Raw genomic sequence first — 19,714 nt, 5'->3', positions numbered from 1 at the left:
GTTGAGTGGCAGTCCTCCCTCTTTATAACTTTTGTGGATTTTGAGAAGGCATTCGACAGTGTAGACAGGGATGTCATCTGGAGGCTGATGATCCACTATGGTATTCCACCTAACCTCATAAACATTATCCAGGGGTTGTACAAAAACTTGTCCTGCAAAGTCATTCACAAAGGCAAACTCACAGAACCTTTTGTAATGAAGAAAAGCATAAGACAGCGTTGCATGTTATCGCCAACTATCTTTCTGATGGTCATAGACTGGATCATGCACAAGACAACCCAAGACAACATCGATATCCGGTGGACCTTCACCAAATAGCTAGAGGACCTGGACTTTGCAGATGGCATTAGTCTTCTATCTCATCAGCAGCAACATACACAAACCAAACTAAATAAGCTAGCAGAAGACTGGCTTAAAGGTCAACAGAAAGAAGACTGAAGTGATGAGAATCAACAACAATCAGGAACTTCCAATCCAACTTCAAGGAGAGAACATCCTGGAAACAGATCGGTTAGTGTATCTGGGGAGCATTGTCATTGTGGAGGGGACGATGACATTAAAAGCCGCATCAACAAGGCCAGGCATGCTTTCAACAGCCTACACCCCATCTGGAACTCCTGAGCATTATCCTTCCACAGTAAGACCTTTATCTTCAACACCAATGTGAAAGTTGTCCTGTTTAGTTCTGAAACCTGAAGAGTGACAAACACCATCAACAAGCGACAGATCTTTACCAATACCTATGCCATATTCTGGGAATAACATGCCATGAAAAGATCTCCAACAGCAGCCTGTGGAAAAGAACCAACCAGAATGCCACTAGTCAAGACATCAAAAAGCACAAATGGGGCTGGATAGGATACACTCTGCGCAAACCAGCTGACACCATTGCCAGGCAGGTGTAGCGAATCGAAACCTCCGGGCGTATCTAAACGTATGGGTGTAGTCTGCGCATGCGCACGAAGCGAAACTTCACTACCGCCTGGTAGTTTACTTGAAATAAAAGTAAAGGATGAAACATTACAAAACATTACGAAATAAAATGGCATTGCAAAAGCAAAATTATACTACTCACAATATGCTTTGATCTGGTTTTTGATAAATAAACCCAAGAAAATATTTACTAATCCATCGGATGTTTATTTATCAAAAACCAGCTCAAAGCATATTGTGAGTTGTATAATTTTGCTTTTGCAATGCCATTTTATTTAGTATGTCCAATAATGTTTCGTCCTTTACTTTTATTTCAAGTAAACTACCAGGCGGTAGTGAAGTTTCTCTTCCCAGACAATACCCATACGTTTAGATACCCCCGGAGGTTTCGATTCACTACACAGGCACTGGACTGGAACCCACAAGGGAAGAGTTGGGAGACCAGAGCAGCCTTGGAAAAGATCAGTAGAGAGCAAGCCAAAGGATGCTGGAATCACCTGGGGCCCAACTGAAGGGTGCTGCCCTGAACTGGGTCTGCTGGAGAGGTGTTGTTGCGGCTCTTTTCTCCTCGAGGAGAAACAAGGAATAAACTAAACTGTTGTTTATTATTTTATAGTTCATATGTTATTTGCTTGTTTTCCTGTCCCTTGGTGCTGCACGTGTTCCGTTCTTGTTCTCAAGAAGGAAAGAGCATGCTCGTTAGGAGTGTATGTGCTTTACAAATTTTGCATTTATTATTTTTTTCAGAGCCTCTCATTAGTATGGCACAATGGTTAGTGTCTGTCCCCAACATAGCAAGGATAATCTGCTCTGGCTTCAGATCTCATCTTGGGCACTGCGTGTGGCATGTTTGCTGGCTGCTGGCTGCCTTGCAATGATAGAGTTTTAGTTGCTGGCACCAAATTGTCCCTTCATCAGTTGTTAAAGACCATCTTGCACTCGTGCTTAATGTTGACAACAATTGAGAATGCTGATCAGTAAATACCACCTCATAACAAAAATAAATGTACTCAAATCTGACAGAACACTATGAAGCACAGATACTTGTTATAAACTGTTTATGTAGTGACCTAAAACAAGCTGTTCCCGAAAACTGAATAATACATTTGTAGGTTATAGCGCATCATGAGAGGTGGGATATGTGTAAAAAAAACTGTACAATCATGTCCACCTTGTACAGAATCCAACTGTATAACATTCAAATTACAAATATTTCTTCAACAATACAAAGCAATTGGTTTTTACTAAAATCGTTGATTTAATGTGCACATGAAGTCAGACAAAAGTTCTGTTCTTTGAAGATTGCTGTCTTCATTTACACAATCAGGCCATGATGGGGCGGCAGCATAGTGCTTGACACCAAGACATGGGCTCTGCTCTCATTTCTGGATTGCACAAATTTCTTCATGGACGTGCCCTGTTTACTAGCTCCCTCTAATGGTGCCCTCATAGCTGATGGTATGAAATGACCAATCAACAACACTATGCCAGAAAACCACAACCATAGAGCAAAAACAAACATTTAACTGGAGCACATGGGGATTGTGTGGAAGGCTGATAAAAGCCATCATCTGGTTTTAGTCAAAAATAAATCACAAGTGGTTGATCATATTGCATTGTTCAATCTATATGCATTTACTATGTAGGTATTGGGAAAGAAAGTACTAGTGTGAGAGAAGAGAGATGCTGTAATAAGAGCTCCTATTTTAATGCTGTAGTTAGTATTGAAACATGACCGCCATCTAACCAGTGCTTTAACTGTCTGGTGATTGCTAAGGGGAAAAACTTCATGAGCAAACATTTTGTGTGTGCCTCGTAAAATGCAAACTCCATGAATGACCCACTCAAAAAGTTGCCACATTCTATACACTATAAATCAAATGAAACAACAGCAAAAGATAGATTCATGATAATGCCTATTGAAATGTTACGTGGCAGGAAATCGATAAAAATAAACCTAAGGTCTTTGCTAGCAAGTAATGAGTTAGTTTAGTTTTGATACTCCTCGAGGAGCATAGGGAAGAAGCAAGTAATGACACATTACAAATACAGTCTGTGACTAGCACTTACCTTTATAAGAATCCAAACATTCAACAAAATAACCTCCATCCTCTGATAAAAATTTTACGTTACAGTTGAAAATGCTTCTGGTTACATCAGTTACTGATATTCCTTCTATATTTTAAGCACAGCTCACATCATCTATTACATCAACAACAAAATAACAGCAGCATCATGAAATGACTGCATCTAGCAAAATGTCCACCCTGACCGCAAACATTTAAAAGAACAATGGAAAGACGAGAGGTTAACTCCAACTAGTGAAAAAAAAAAAACTATTGAAAGAGTAGAGGAAATGTTCAAGGTTAACTGAAGTTGCAGGTATGCGACAAGAAGCTAAAGCCATCTCTACTGTGTAATAAAAACGCATTGTCTAACTCGTGATGCCTGCTGCCAATGCAAGAGCTTACAGCATCCAGCCAACGAGCCTACTTTTGTAGTGCCTAGAGAAAACCTATGTGAGAACTCGACTGTGATGTCTATTCCTTGTGAATGACCCAGAGGTTTTGAGATTTCGGGTGGTATTATTAATCTATTTTAAACAAAATCCACTCATTTGCACTTGATTTGAGTTTATAAAATGCAGAATTTATTCTTTACATCTACTTTTAAAAAGTCTTCTAAATATTTAATATAGACATTGTATTATAGTTATCATAGAAAAGGTTCTGAGGAGTGAATGAAAAGAGGAACTGACAAGGACAAGTATTACAATGTTGTAATGGCAGACGATTTTTAAAGCTTGGTCCAAGTAATGAAGATGGAGGTATAGTATAAGCAACAGCAATAAAAATATGAGTACAAGGAAATGGGTAATGATGTGTATCTCTCACACACATATAAATAAAACTGTGATATGTACAAGGTAAATGGTTTAGTACTTCTGATATCCATGGATAAAATATTCTATTTGTCGTATACAGACCAAAAATTTCTTGTTACAAAATAGACATCTATAACACTTTGAAATGTATTTGACATCCTCTAGGTACTTTGATATCCCTCCTTAACAAAACAACTCCTTTCTGTAATTTGTACACCTAAATATTCACATACTCATTTACTTGTCACAGATAGTTTTACTCCACAAAATCAAAACAAATCTAAAGTAAGCAAACTTAAAAAAAAAAAAAAAAAGTCTGCAGAAAACAGTTGAGGACAGCAGTTGACATTGCTCTGCCGTAATGACTTGAAAATGACCCCCAGTAAAACTTCCAAATTTAAATGGTACTTGGATGGTGTCTTTACGTCTGTCTTGTCTACATAATTTGATAAAGGACAGTGATGGTATAAAACTGAGAATTTCTACTTGGTTTAATCGAGGGAGGCTTAAGTGTCAGCATAAATGTGAAATAACCGTCGGTTTTTAGTCTTTAAAAGTTCAGTCTAATAACAATTTCTTCCATTTAATTCATTAATACTGTGTAATGGTAAACTTTTTTCCCACTTCAGGTTGGTTGTTGCAACTTAAGCATCAAAGGCAATATCACAATGAGCAGTATACAGAGTTCTGATTGAGTCAATATATGTTTACAAGAAAATAATTTTTTGTTTCATATTTCCAGACAACCTGAATAAGTGATAAACTCAGTAGCCTATTTAAAGAAACAATCTGCTTTTCAACCACATCAACATTTGTCAGGGATTGTAATATTTAAAGGAAAAAATGAAACATTTTACAATGTATATAATAACTGACAAAAATGTAAATTCTTGAGAGCTGAACAGATGTACGTATGTGTGTGTGCATGCATGCACACACAGGCATATGAGTGTGACAGTTATTGCTATGTACAGAACATGACAAGAGAGGCAGTTGGAGTAATACACATGTCAATAGTCTGCTGACTGCGGGATTAAGATGGTAGGTTTGTGTACATTTTTTACCACAAAATTGATATGGACTAGTAAAAATGAGAAATTTTCTACCCTTCATTATCACAAAATTGTTTTATGAATTCTGCAGCAAAGAGGTAACAGTACAAATATCAGGATGGGCATAAATTTTTTTTTTTTGAAAGTAAAAGTGTTCTTTAACAACATCAGGAAAAACTTCTGGATAAACTGACAAAATGATATATATTGTAAATGACAAACATGGTAATTCTAATCAGTGATAACATTACAACCACATTAATGATAAAGGTACTCGAATTTTGAGATTGCGATGATAATGCTTTCCAGCTGACAAGAAGGATGACCAAAATGTCCTTGATAAAAAGTGGCTGACCTACAACCATTCAGCACTAAAGACAGTTGGAGGTGACAAGAATGGTAGCCACCTTCATACTGTTGCAGTGGACATAAAGTACTGCATGCACGTTTTTTCACGGATCTTCACCTGTGTCATCACTACTTCTTTCATTCGTGCATCTGCGAAGCGAATTGGTACAACCTGCCATTCTCCTTTCTCCACATAGAAAATGCAGGCAAACGTGTCAAAATGTCGCTTCAAGAAACTGTAGCCACCAAAACATAGAACTGTCTCATCATCAGATGAAAAGGAAGTGAGAGCTGCAGAATAGATAGATGGAAATTTGGTCTCTAGGGTTGTCCACTGGTTCTGGGTTATGCTATAGCTTTCACAAGTCTGAAACAAGATAACAGAAAACTAAGATGTCTCTGACAATGAAACAAGATAGTGGAAATCTAACATGTCTCTGCACAATGAAAGAAATTGTTCACAAAAAGTCACCTAGGAGATGCTTTGTTTCACAAGTGTCTCTTATTAAAGTGTTCTCTTTTCCACTGATATTAATTGGACGACTCATCTTTAAAAGCAAAGCATAAATGCTGAAGATAGTTGTGGAACAAGGCAACTGCAGTAAAATAACCATCACCTAAGGAAATAATAGACACAAAGGAAAAGCACTTCAAAAACTAATCTGAGGAAACAGCAACTTTTTTAAAAACAAATAACAAGGACAAGACAAGGCAGCACATCATTTAACTGGGTAGATACCTGCACGTTTATAATTTCTCCACTGGAAATGCTGCAACCTCCAATCACAAAGAGCTGGTCCTTGAAGGCTGTCATCGTGTGGTAGGACCGGGCACACTGAAGTGGAGCACACTCGACCCACTCACCAAGAGTGGGGTTCAAACAGGAGACAGCATTTGTGTGACCCATGCCGGTATGGCCTCCAGAAATATACAAACAGCCTTCCCTCACACAGCCTAAACAAGCCAAAATATGTTTATCGTGAATTTGAGATAAGAGCAAAATGGTTGGAGATTTCTGAAGTCAAAGTACTGACTTGAAACACTGATGGTTTGAATCAAATGACAAATGAAATACACGTGTTTTATCAAAAACTGCACTCCATGTCCTCTGATAATTATCATAAGGCAATTTTGTTTTTCTTGTGATGTGCAAGACATTGTGACTATGTATATGCACATGTCTGTTCATGAATGTGTACAAGTAAATGTGAATGTGCATATCTTTCCACATACATAGATGATTGAATGTGAATATGTGTATATCTGTGTGAATGCCTGCATATACAGGGGAGCTGTATGCTTTGTTGCTGTATAAGTAGGTGACGGAAGGTGATGTTACTGGGATGCTGTGGTCTGCAGATATAATCCTGAAATGTTAGATTACAGAGATTACCCCCATTTTTGTTTTGGGAGGGTGTCTACTGCAGGACTCATTAACACTTCACATCTGTCACTGACACAGTCCACATAACTGACATAGTACAAATTGTTGACACTGACACTACACATTTGTCACTGACATTTACAGTATATATCTGTCATTAACACATACAGTACACATCTTTCATTGACAGTGTATGTGTTAATAACACTCTTTTAGCAATACATTAGCTGAGAGATCATCAGAATAAAGAGGAAAGAATTGGGATCTTTTAACTGTCTACACCCTGAGGTGCCTTGACGTTGAACTAACTTGCACATAGTAGTGCCTTGATGTTGAACTAACCTGCATGCTCATGAATGTGATATGGGAGAGGTGCCTGGTACACCCACTCATCCTGGAAAGGCTCATAACGTTCCACAGTGGACAGCTCCCCAGTACTGTTGATTCCCCCTACTGCATATAGGTGACCATTCAAAGCCCCCAAATAAAAAAGACACCTGGGATCTTTCATCTGACACACCTGCAACAGGGATTAAACAGCTGAAATTATGTAGAAATAATGTGATATTTGTTTGATAATCATAACAAAAGAGAAATGACACAATTTTAAATAAACACAACAGCAGAAAGCTTTTTTTAATTGTTTCAATGCTGAGAACTTTTTCAGCCATTCACTCTGCTGAAGGAAACAAACACATAAAGAGCTAAGTTGCTATGTCAATAAGCACACACAAAGAGACCTGATAATGAAACGTGTGAAAAGGATTGTTTTCAAAGACTTTTCAAGTAAATTACACTTTGACATTACATAAGGAATTCTGAAAAAAAATCTTAGTTTAAACAATAACAGAAATGAAGACTCATAGCACATACTCTATGATAAGCAGTGTAAACAGAAGATGGAAGCTGAGAAACATAGCTGTCAGTCTTAAAATCTTAACAGTCCTCACATCTCTAAGTCTGTCCTCACCTCTTTCTTCACATCTCAAAGTGATTACCTTGTCAGTCCTCTCCTTTGCAGACATGGTATGGAAACATCATTTTATGGCTTGATTTAATGTTTTGTGTATGACTTTACTATATTGCAAAGTCATGGGTAGTGGCAAATACATTACTTTACGTGGAGGTTTGTGGAATAGTCTGCTTATGTAAAGGGAGAACTGTATCACAAACTGCTATACACTGTAATATTAAAATGTGTGGGTTAGAAAGACAGATGAAATACACCAGTCAAATTATGTAATGAAACACCTCTGCTCAAGAAATGTGTTACCTCTGTCCAGCGAAGATCAGCCAGATCAAGCTCAAACACATATGTTAAGGCATCCTGCCCGCTGTCTGAAAATGAATTCTGTCCACCAGCAATGTAGAGGATGTTATTGAGGCTGCAGGCAGAAAACTCTCGCAGGCACAATACCGGCAGCTGAAAAGAGGAATGTCTGAGTTCTGAGAACTGTAACTTGTGTCGAAAAGTCTCCACACTGGCTGAGTCTTTATCTGTGAGAGATGCATATGAAACAGGCAGACAGAAGAACATTGATGGAATGCTATCATGTGTGCCAAGGGACACTACCACATCTAATGGCCGCCGAATGTTGCTTTGCTCTGGATGTAAAGCTCGGTAGGATTTAGGATCTGCTTTATAGACTTTGATTTCATTCATGATGTAGGTGAGGATGCCAGGGCGCAGACCCTCAGGCACAGTGCTCTCTTCATGGTCTCGGACAATCTCCGGCACACGGATGTGTCGCAAAATAGGTTCCAGATGCTTATCACGATCGCTGCTTCTTGCAGCAGTTCCACACCGCAGCCACTGCTCAACCAGTACAACTAGCTCCCATTCAGACATCACCTGAAAATATAGTAGATAAAAATATATCTCCTATCCTTCCAAGGATCAGTGGGAGAGATAATCCATTTCCCCATGAAATGGTTCCATCCTAATAATTTCTCCCAATCTCAAATAAAACTTTCAGCCCTTCTGTGACAAAGCTACAAACCTGAAGCTTAAATGTCTCCAGATTTTGTCATATTTTTGTAATAATGCTTTCATCATTTCAGTAACTGTTAATGCTAGCAACTCTGTCTAATGCCATCCCTATCTCTCTCTCAGCAACACACAAATATGCACCTCAATACACAGCTTCAGAGACTCTTTATTTTCTAACAACATACTGTGACTGTCAACCTCACCTTTGTGTCATTGCTGGCTAAGAGATCTTCCAGCAAAGCAGAGGGGAGCTGGGCAAGCCATCCTTCCATACTGCATATCTCTCGAACATGACTGGACATGTAGTTAACCAACGCCTGGCCCAACCTTGTCAATGAGTATTTGTGGTTCAGGACAAGCAGGTCCTCAAATGTCAGTTTGGACACAGGGGTCGTTCGACAAATAAACTCATCACACACTTCTCGCAGAATAGGTATGTCCAAGTAGTCGGCAGCATCCAAGATCTCAGTCAGTGTTCTCATGCTGGGCTGGTTCTTCTCAAGGAACTCGATGCCTTCCTCCCTACGTTTCTGGCAGCGGGCCAGCTGGTTGATAATAAGCTGCAGAATGTCTGAGGAGATCAGCTTGAGACGTACTGTTTTTGTTTTGGTCTCTTTCATCTCACTGTGCAAGAGAGAGGAGAAATATCCTGAAAAGCGAGATAGCTGACTAGGATTCACTGAAATATTTTTCCCATCTGAACACAAGCACAGGTAGCTGGCATCATCATGTTTGGAAGTTTTAATTCCTGATGGTTTGACTGCCATCTTTGCTTCATTCAGCACAAGATCCTCCTGCCCAAAAAAAATATTTGTATAATTTATAAGTTATTATTTACTGTGCAAAGTCTTTCAGCAATATGCACAGATGTTTTGTCCTATACACTTGGCCAACAACACCTGCAAAAAAAGAATTCTCTTACAAGGTATATAAATCATACATAAAATGTCTTCTCAAAATAGCTGTCAAATAGAAAATACGATCTAAAATAAAAATTCTCTCAATTCACAGAAAAACTTAGCACAAGCTCGTTTTACCAAGAAGTTCTAGCATACATAGGTAACACATGAAAAAAAGCAATGTCTAGATGTTATGATTTCAGATTCACAAATATTTAATATCTGTAGTTCTTACATTTAAAAATTAACTGAATGGTGAACACACTATGTATAGTTTCTTCAGTTCTATGTTGATAATCCCCACAACAATAATTGTACGCCATTTGCTTAGCAAGAGATCTTTTGGCATCAGCTATCAACCATACATGGCAAATGATGTTTGCTCTCTGCCCCTTGACACAAAGCAATCAGTATTGCTACATGATAAATACCCTGAGAAGATTGTGTTAAATCTCTAACTGGTTTTTAGTTCATCACCTGGATAGCCATACTGTTAATAAACTGCCCCACTTCTTTCATTTAAAGATTCTATGTTACTTCAAAATTATTCCAAAATGAATTAGCCAATGAAATTTTCAGTCAAAATAAGACTATTCTGTTTGAAAGATACAAACAACTGAACATCAATACTTTCACAAGACATAATGATATCAGTATTGTGACCTTACTATCATAGGAATTGTCATGGATATGCCTGTTTACTTAGCATAGCATACACCACTATCTCTCTCTTTTTATATCAAGATTATGAAATTATACTTCTCAATCTTTGAATGAGATTACATCACTGTTAACTCTTTAAAGAAAACAGCAAATCTTTAAGGCAGTTCACATACTTTTTGACAAGGGCACTTTTAAAAATATGTTCTGCCAATAATGTCTGAAAAAATAAGGCATTCAATTACTATAGATGTCTCTCACATGATGTCTACAGCCATATGACAAGCAATTTATTCACCATGACCACAATGTTTTCATTCAGAACTTTGAAAACTTTGTTCTTATTTTCAGTTTTGACTTATATGTAAACTTGGATGCAGTCTGGTATCAATATGTTATCTGTGTACAAATGATATATAAGCTTGGCTCCAATCTGGTATCAGTTTATTATCTACACACATAAGATACACACATAAGATGTATGTCTCTGGTATAAATGTCATCTACTGTATATGTGGATGACGTTTTGTTCTTTTTCAATAAATGTAGTTCTTTGTTGGCTTTTTTGTAGGGGTGGGGGGAGGAGTATCTTATGTACTGATGCATATTCTTTGGGCAATAATCACTTCTTGCTCTCTCTCACACACACTTCTCCTTCCGCTGTGTCTATATAATTTTGATTGAAAAAGTGCAGTCTACGTCGCTGCATTAAGAAGCACATGAGATAATTACGAGGCTTTACATACATGTGTGAGTATGGACAATATCCGGTGCCATCAGCTGTTTCTGATGGTAGTTTCTACCTCATTATAATATAAGTTGATCGTAGCGGTTCACAGCTGGAAAGCAGCGTCGAAATCCAGAACAAAAAAACATGACGTGTGCATACCATACATGTGCCTTATGGATATGCGTAACGGCTCTTGTTTGTACATTAATAATAAATATGCGTATCGTTTCGAGTGTACACCTTAATGTCTGCCCTTCTGTGATCGTATGTGTTAACTACCGTCAAATTATATTTTTCAGTGCTATGATTCATGTGAAAAAATCGAATACTCTGAGAACCAAATAATAAAAATTAAACGGACAGGTTACATAAAAACAAAGATACTGTACACCGAATTGCTAATTAAACCTGAAAAATGAATCTCTCTTCATGCAAAACTGCAAATATTACTGATTACGGAAGATCATCAGCAGCATTTGCACTAGCGCAGCCGTCTTACAGTTTTGAATGTTAGTTTATAGAATTTTGTTTTTCCTCATATGCAATAAAATTGCCATAACATTCTACAAGGAACATAAATACCTTTGTCGCATGAAGTTTGACTGGTAAGTAAAAGCTGTATTCAACCTGCAGCGCTGCCGACGCTGACTGCACTTTCAGATACACAATACAAAGCTATTTATAATTTACTTTTCGCTTCCAAGGGCGCCATTAATTTCCACAAAGTTTATTTCCTTAATACGTGTTATCTCTTTCTGTCTATTTCCCCGAGAATTAATGCGATCACTAAATGATACGACATAATATGTAAAGCTAGCTAGTAGAAAATGGCGGCACATGGTAGAACTAGTGGTTGGCCCAAAGGACCAAATTCAGGTGGACCTACATATAGATATGGCTCAAATTCTTCATCAAATCAAAACGTCAGTGTCACTTTGGAAAGGACCATTAATCTGTAAGTTACAAATCTTAAATTGTGCAATATTGCAAGGGCTTCATCTCGCTTTTGGAATCTCTTGTTCTGTCAATGAAATTTCAAAATAGAAACTATTCTTTTGTTTAACTCTTTAAGTGATTTTTAAAAAAATATTATACTTGGCGCACTAATATTAAATATTTCACAAAAATAACTATGATTAAATTATGTAACAAAAAAAGCATACATGTTAAAATACACACATCGTAATATTCTTGAGGTAGAATACCTCTACTAGTAATCGATAACGTTATACAGCTTTTGAGCGAGGAAACAGCCTGTAAAAAAAGAATAGTGTTTACCTTTCAGTTTACCTTAACTCCCACCTGTTAAAATGCATTTATCCATTTTGTCTGTGACCTTTTTTTTGCCCATTGAATTTTTCCACAAACATTTACCCTTTCTAATTGTGCAGCCTAGCCCCAAAACCCCGCTTTCATTGTTTTATTACTACTATTTATAGACATCTCAAGGCATTTAAAGCATGTATTTGAAACGCTTCACTATCCTTTCTATTCTCTGATTACTGCTTCATATTCCATCAACTTGTAATTTTTTGCTTATTTTCCCAATAAGAGGACATTGTTTTAAGGGTGGCAAGCAAATTTATGTAATGTTAAGTGTCACCCATCATTTTACCCTAAATCTGTTTCACTCCACCACCCGAGTTGAATCAACCCACCCATAACCAAATCGTCCCATGTAGGATCACATCATCCCAACACTGAAAAACGAAACATCTAAGGCCCAAAAGAGGAATCAAGCACAGATGGCACGCATCAGTTATTACTGATAGTACAGACAAGTAAGGAAATATTCTCCAGCTATTGAAGTGCCATTGCATTTCTCAAGTATAAGGTCTCTGATCTTTATACAAGCTATTCAACAGGGTTCCCAGGTCCTTACAAGGTCCTTATAAGTCCTTACATATTGAATTTTCGCCGTAAGGCCTTATAAGTCCTTATATTTGCCATGCGGTCCTTACAAATTCTCACACAGGTCCTTACATTTTCTCTGTGACCCTTACAAGTCCTTATATCGATAAAATATTACCACAAATTTATTTTCGGAGTCGACTTTGGCGCAAAATACCGACGACAAGGTTAACAAAAATAAATGGGCTGTAATGCTTGACAGTTTCAACTCATTCCATCTTTGGGTTAGCATTAGGATCACACTCTTTTCATTCCTCATCTGATCCTCCAAGCCTTGGCATTCCTTGTAGTCACAAGAAAATGTTTGGTCTACACATCTGTACAACACTAGTTGCCCTTCCGTATTCATAAAAAACACTCTTTTTTTCAAAAGGTCTTTAGAAACTTACTCTTTCTTGAACCTTGATCTTCTAGTACTACTGTGCATAGCTCTATTTCTCTCTCTCTTCCCGTTAGAGTGTGTGTGCGAGAGAGAGACATGAACTGACTTTTGTATTACACCAAAGAATGGCTTTCAGGTTTTGCAATTATTATTACTTAGATTTCTAGAAAATTTGGAACATTAATGGTGTATGTTATCAGCGCGCTAAGGACACTTTTTAAGTTATCTAATCTAAATATGGCAGACAGGCATCAAAATTAACTCTTTGATTATTTATTACTAGAAATATGTATTTGAGAACATAGAGAAGACCACAGATTCATAAATAATACATTTTTCCGACCATACAAGAGAAAAACTTAAGCATTGATGACTGTCACTTAGGTCCTTACGAATGCATGAAAGGTCCTTATAAGGTCCTTACTTGGCACCATCCCTGTCCCTGGGAACCCTGTTCAACCTCTGGTCAAAAGGAGTCATGCATAACTTTGTTTAATTATCGACAATAGCCCAAAATCTGCTAAGTAAGTAGGCATGAGAATGTCAGAGGGGCTGAGCTGAAGGTGCAAACTAGTTAGGTGGGCTGGATGAGAAGAGGTTTGGACTTAAAATCGTGTCCGTAAATGTTTTTTTTTCCTCTTGTCTTCTAGAGTCTGACACCTGTTTACGGACACAAAAGTTCCCAGAGAGGAGAGATGTGTATGCAAGTTAACCAACTAGGTTCTAAATACAACACATCAAGATTTTTCTGAAGTAGGGTTTACACCTGAGGATAGTGGTGTTGGTACATAACAGTAGTAAGATGTGCTTCAGGTTAATACCTGAATACCTGAAGAGTGACACCTTCATGATGTTAACTGAATTACTTCATATGCATTTAGTATAAACCTCCAAACTTGCTATATTTTTTTAAGAGAGAAAATGATGCATATGTGCTATTATGATATGTATTCGAAACTCATGTCATGTTCACTACCTAACTGACCTGTGGCAAAGTCCACACTGGACCTACCACCTATTATGGGACCTACTTACGGTGCTTCTCAATGATGACATGATCTGTTAATAATTTCCTGAAAGGGACTAATAAAAGTATTGTATTTGTAAAATTGAGAAAATAACTCCCTTCTGCTCTCAAGACACACATATACAAACATTACCATGCATACAAAGAGATTAACAACAGACATCAGGATGATATATGGACAAGTTTATATTGTAAATACCTCAGGCAATAGGAGAGCTGAAGATTTACGTTAATTTAGCAAATAGTGACATCATCAGATGATTTTGACCTATCACTTAACGGTGATATTTGTAGTTGTGTATCTCAAGAACAGGAGTATTCACAAAGATTAGGGGTAACAGCAACTAGCACTGAATTTATCCAGTCACTGGGGAAAAGTTTTAAACCCCACTATTCCTTTAAAGTATGATTACAACAGATACATAATGGTCACCATATATCTGTTTTATGCCTGCAGAAATAAACCCACCAATTTGAAGATAACTATTTTAACTTAAGCACATTAAATATATTGTTAAAAATTAAAACCTCCAACTTTTGAAAAATATGCATGTGCACGAATGGGTGTGTGTGTGTGTGTTTTGCACCTCATTTTTGCATGTAACATGCCTGTTAAGCTAAGGACTGTTTGCTTTCATGATTTCTTGCAGTTATCCCTTGAGCAACTACACATTTGGTACCAAAGAACCCTTATATGAGAAAGACAGCTCTGTGGCAGCTCGATTTCAACGGATGCGAGAAGAGTTTGAGAAGATTGGCATGAGACGATCGGTTGAGGGAGTGCTCATAGTGCATGAACATGGTCTACCCCATGTTCTTCTTCTTCAGCTTGGAACAACATTTTTCAAATTGTAAGCTGATATTTTCTATAAACTAAATTTCTTTCAAGAAAAATGAACTTCTATTGAGGTCCACTATTGTTGGCACAAGTCTTCATGCACTAATTAAAATATTTTAATCTTTTAACTGTCATTTATTGATTTAAATATATGCACATACTAAATGTTAATTTCTTTTATTTTATTTTCTCAAAATCAGAATCTTTTTTTTTATTAAGAAGGTGACATGCAAATGCATTGCTGGTATGAATATAACAATTTGATAACATTCTTGAAATACCTATTTGGTATTTGGGGCAAGTTGATACTTTGTATCAGGTAAAATATTTTGAATTTCATAGGAGCTGTTGTAAGCTATTACACCAGAGGTAAGGCTATTGGTAGTGGTCTTAGAAATAATAATATAAAAAAATATATGTATAGCCACATACCTCTCCCTGATAAGAGAGCTCATGACATTTAAAATAAAAACCGCTCAGAACACTTCTATCAGCTCACTCAGTGTGCATGACAAGCAAAGAAAAAAATTTACACTCAAATACCTCAGTCATCTGATTATCCCACATATTTATTAAAACTGACAAATAAATAGAAAAATAGCATGCATACATGTGTGAAGAAGAAAGCCACTGTTTCGACTAATATGCATACCAAAAACAATGTAAATGCATAAATGCTGAAAATTACACTTCAGGCCTGGTGGAGAACTGAATGCAGGGGAAGATCAGGTGGCAGGACTAAAGAGACTGCTCACAGAGGTCAGTATCAAACATGTTGATAGACGCTTTACGACTCTGGATTCTTGGGAGAAATTCAACCACAGAAACATTGTTACTTTCAAAGCCTGTATGTAATCAGACTTCCACCCTAAATGTTTGTTATATCTTGATGAAAATATAAATATATGTACACACATATATGGATGCATACACATGTGTAAGCTCACGCTTAAACATATGATCAAGATATTTTAATGCGCAGTGTCCAAGACTCCTAGGTTTTTTTTTCAAATATCCTTTTTTTAATTTTTAGCCTGCATTAGCCTGTGCATTGGCTGGAGACAACAATACGATGATGGCTATTACACTGAAGGCATCTTTTGTATTTGTATTTTTACATATAAGCATTGCTGTAAATGTAATAATTTTAGATTCAGATTACTCTTTCCATGATTGTTTTAATGGGAAGAAATGAATATTTAAGCAGGCCAAATTCTGCTTTTCTGCAGACACTAGGAAGACAGGATGGTGCTGCCATGGATTGGGTAGTAGAAGACACCATTGGCAACTGGTGGCGACCCAATTTTGAACCTCCACAGGTTAGCTGATGATATTTTGATGGAGTGCATAAATTTAATTGTTTGTGTTTCTTTGCTTGTGATTTTGCATTATCTGAATACTTGATTGCTAGAGTATTTTGTTTGTAAGCATTATTGTTAAAATAGGGTATTTTGTTTGTTATTGAAAAAAAATGTTGTAAGTTGGGTATGCATGTACTTGTACATAAAGGTTGTCAGTGGCCCTGTACTTGAAGCAATCTTGTGACTGAAATGTTATGCTAGAATATTTGTGTTGCACCGAGGTATGGTTGTACTTTTTGTTATACTTTTGGATGCCATCTTTATGTTGCACTTACTAAACTGTCTTTTTTAGTACCCTTACATCCCAGCTCATATTACCAAGCCAAAGGAGCATAAACGTCTCTTCCTTGTACAATTACCAGAGAAAGGTTGGTCACTACTTTTTGCATACTTGTATTTGTTTTTGTGTGTGTGCTTTATTGTTTTCCTTGATTGCTGTGATCTAGGACATTCCTAAAGTGGCTGTGTATTTAGCACCCCAAGTAAGCATAAAACTTAGGAACATAGTGTTTCCCATGGCATAGAAATGTGCATAAATCATTATTTTTATTATGTCATTAACACACTTTTATGTGCATAAAAATACGACACCTATGACTGATGATGTTTTTGACACTAGGGGTTAAGACCTGGACAATAATAATAATATAGTTTGTATAGTATATTACCCTCCCCCTGAACACACATGTAAGATCTCAAAGTACTGTAAGCTGACAATATTTGCCAGTCATGTTAAATATTTGCATTATCCATGAGGGTTTTTGGAAACCGTGTGAAGGCATTGTGTAGTTTGCCTTCCAACTTCAGTGGTTGATCAGACGGATTTAACTCTCTTGCTGCAAAGCACATCAAAAATAGATCAAGATCAGTTTTGTCATGGGGAGAAAAAACAATCAGCAACAGGAGAGCTTTACAGGGATCAGAACAGTGATGATTAGTGACATGATTCACACAAGAGCAAGAGAAGTCCAGATGAAGATGTCACAATCTTTTCCTTGAATCTCCTTTATGGCAACACAGAAAATGTAGCTGATTATGAAAAGTCCTTCACAGTAGTCCACCACAGAAACTAACAACACTTGAAAGGACATACACACTGGTCACAAAATATTTGAAAGGACATACAAACTGTACAATGTTCTTAAAATTACATACAAACTGACCCCAGCATAAAAAATATACCAACTGATAATAATGTAGTTAAAAGGATATACAAACTGACTACAGTAAAGTTAAAATTATGATCAATAACATCTCAAAAGGACAGAAAGTTTTACCAGTTGCGAAAAGCTTTGAAAGCTTGAGAGAATTTTCAATTCTTTTGAAAGTGTGTGCAACCTGAGAAGAATCTGCGAACATTCTATAATTTTAATTGTCAAAGGAATTTAAGCTAATTAACAGTCAGACCATTAGCTGTAATGCATTTTTATCACTAAAATTCCTCATTTACCAGCCGAGGACTCGCTGCGTTCCAGCTTAGATACCATTATGATGGTGTGTGTGCAGCCTTGTTTGCCGTTCCCAGGAATTATAAGCTGGTAGCAGCTCCACTGTTTGAGCTTTATGACAACTCTGCTGGTTATGGGCCCATCATCTCTAGTTTACCGCAGGCTCTTGGCAGGTCAGTCAACTTCTTGCTGCTTGATAAATCTTTTAGAGGATTGCTGTGGGTAGCTTATATTGTGGTGCAGTTTTATAGGGTTGCTAATGTCGCTTATATTCTCAATTTATTGGGAATCACTTTCAAAAAGCTATATATTTTGAGTGACTAATAAGTATTATTTCTTAATTAAAATTGATAAAAGCGCCACTTTCAAAAAGCTATATTTTGAATGACTAATAAGTATTATTTCTTAATTATAATTGATAAAAGCACAACTACACCAGCTGCAACTGTATTTGAGAAATTTGCAGATTTCTGGTGTTTTTTTAATTATTTTGTTTGGTTTTTTTTTTTTTTTTTTTTTTGTTGTTTAATCTTGTTGCATCTTTCTTTTGTGGTAAATTATGGGTCCTTTCTGATGTTCTCCTATGGTTCAGTCTAGTCTGTTTGCACAAATTATCCTCAATACCTATGCCACTATCACATCTTCATATGGTAAAGGTTGGGTCCTCTGTCACGCAATAGATAATTAATCTGACCGCCATTCTACCTCACATAATTACAACACTCAACCATTTCATTACAGCACATTTATGCATTCACACAATAACGTAGATATGTATGTACAAAAAAAAAGATATATTTAAGCAAAAGGAAGACATAAATCATATATACATAAGCAATAATTAATTCAACACTGTGACTAGCTGTTGATACTTGGCTACTTAGCTTGTTGGCGATAGTCTTTCGTTCTTGATGACACTAAAGTTTCACAGAAACTGGAGAATCGATTTTCTACAGTTTGCCCTTATCATCCACAGTCCATGTATATAATTCACAGTTCACATGTATCATGTACAGTTCCTACATATATATATATAATCCACCATCCTTTGGGAAGCTATACTCCCGCCTACTTGATGATTATTACATTAATGAACAAAAGGGGTGATAAAATAGGACAAATCTTATAGTAAAAATGAGCCAATAAAAATGAAATAATGATCATTGAAAATGTTTCCAAAATACCATATTACTTAAAAATGATTACAGTATGATTACCCAGCATAATATACTTACGGTAATTTAATATGGCCTACTGACGACTGGCTTGTCCTTACCGAACGCGGTCGTAAGTCACCGACCACCATGTAGTAGGTAGTACCGTCTCTGGTAGTACGAAAAAGGGAATGAAACCTGATAAAGGGATGCAACTGCTGTGTTTTTGTTTTGTTTTTATTGAGCTTGAATTCTTTCCCTTCATTGTGTAATTCTAATGCAGACCTGGGCAAAGGCCGGCCCGCAGGCCGGATCCGGCCCGCCTCCTGTCTCTGACCGGCCCGCCCTTGCCCGCCCGCCAGTATATATACTATATATACAGTATTGGGTAAAACTGAGTTAACTATATTAGTCCGACCTAAAACCATCCCAATTTCTCATGCGGCCCCTTGGGAAAATCAATTGCCCACCCCTGTTCTAATGGCTAGATTTGTACTATAGAAAATTGATACTGTCGGTGCGATTTAAATTTGACTTACGTAATATATAATATAGTGTTTGTACTTTAAAATTGTGGATAATGGAAGAAATGACAGTTAAAAAATCCACAAATCCAATGACTGGTAAATCACGTCATCAAATGGGTTGGTTAAGTGTATTCTTGGTTTGTACAACATAAGCTAAGCTTAGAAATATACCGTGCTCATTGTCCA

At 36.9% G+C, this 19,714-nt stretch overlaps 2 protein-coding genes across 2 annotated transcripts in view; one reads left to right on the top strand and one right to left on the bottom strand.

Annotated features, from left to right (window-relative positions):
- Nucleotides 1–1,974: 1,974 nt before the first annotated feature.
- LOC112576914 (kelch-like protein 13) lies at nucleotides 1,975–11,568 on the bottom strand. Its single transcript, XM_025259779.1, has 6 exons — nucleotides 11,463–11,568; nucleotides 8,795–9,385; nucleotides 7,875–8,453; nucleotides 6,944–7,121; nucleotides 5,957–6,171; nucleotides 1,975–5,584 (listed from the first exon to the last, which is right to left on the bottom strand). Exons 2-6 carry the CDS (start codon nucleotides 9,356–9,358, stop codon nucleotides 5,279–5,281), a joined length of 1,842 nt encoding a protein of 613 aa, XP_025115564.1. The 5' UTR covers nucleotides 9,359–9,385; nucleotides 11,463–11,568; the 3' UTR covers nucleotides 1,975–5,278.
- A 112-nt stretch (nucleotides 11,569–11,680) lies between these two features.
- The window catches only part of LOC112576915 (cleavage and polyadenylation specificity factor subunit 5-like), a 28,274-nt gene continuing 20,240 nt past the window's right edge, over nucleotides 11,681–19,714 (top strand). Inside the window, exons 1-6 of the mRNA XM_025259781.1 lie at nucleotides 11,681–11,835; nucleotides 14,851–15,051; nucleotides 15,734–15,797; nucleotides 16,268–16,357; nucleotides 16,692–16,767; nucleotides 17,906–18,020. Coding sequence (XP_025115566.1) covers nucleotides 11,708–11,835; nucleotides 14,851–15,051; nucleotides 15,734–15,797; nucleotides 16,268–16,357; nucleotides 16,692–16,767; nucleotides 17,906–18,020 — 674 coding nt within the window. The 5' untranslated portion in view covers nucleotides 11,681–11,707. The remainder of the gene's footprint in view (nucleotides 11,836–14,850; nucleotides 15,052–15,733; nucleotides 15,798–16,267; nucleotides 16,358–16,691; nucleotides 16,768–17,905; nucleotides 18,021–19,714) is intronic.

This window comes from Pomacea canaliculata, linkage group LG12 (genome assembly GCF_003073045.1).
Source record: "Pomacea canaliculata isolate SZHN2017 linkage group LG12, ASM307304v1, whole genome shotgun sequence".
Classification (NCBI taxonomy): Eukaryota; Metazoa; Mollusca; class Gastropoda; order Architaenioglossa; family Ampullariidae; genus Pomacea; species Pomacea canaliculata.
Note: the sequence above shows the minus strand (reverse complement) of the source record. Positions and strands in the feature narration are given on the sequence as shown.

Bases quoted from the DNA above. Each gene is read 5' to 3' on its own strand.
- LOC112576914 (XM_025259779.1), bottom strand. From the start codon at position 9,358: ATGGCAGTCAAACCATCAGGAATTAAAACTTCCAAACATGATGATGCC. The intron at 8,454-8,794 runs GTGAGGTTGACA...CTATATTTTCAG, and splicing joins TAGCCAGCAATGACACAAAG to GTGATGTCTGAATGGGAGCT. The intron at 5,585-5,956 runs GTATCTACCCAG...ATCTTGTTTCAG, and splicing joins GAGAAATTATAAACGTGCAG to ACTTGTGAAAGCTATAGCAT.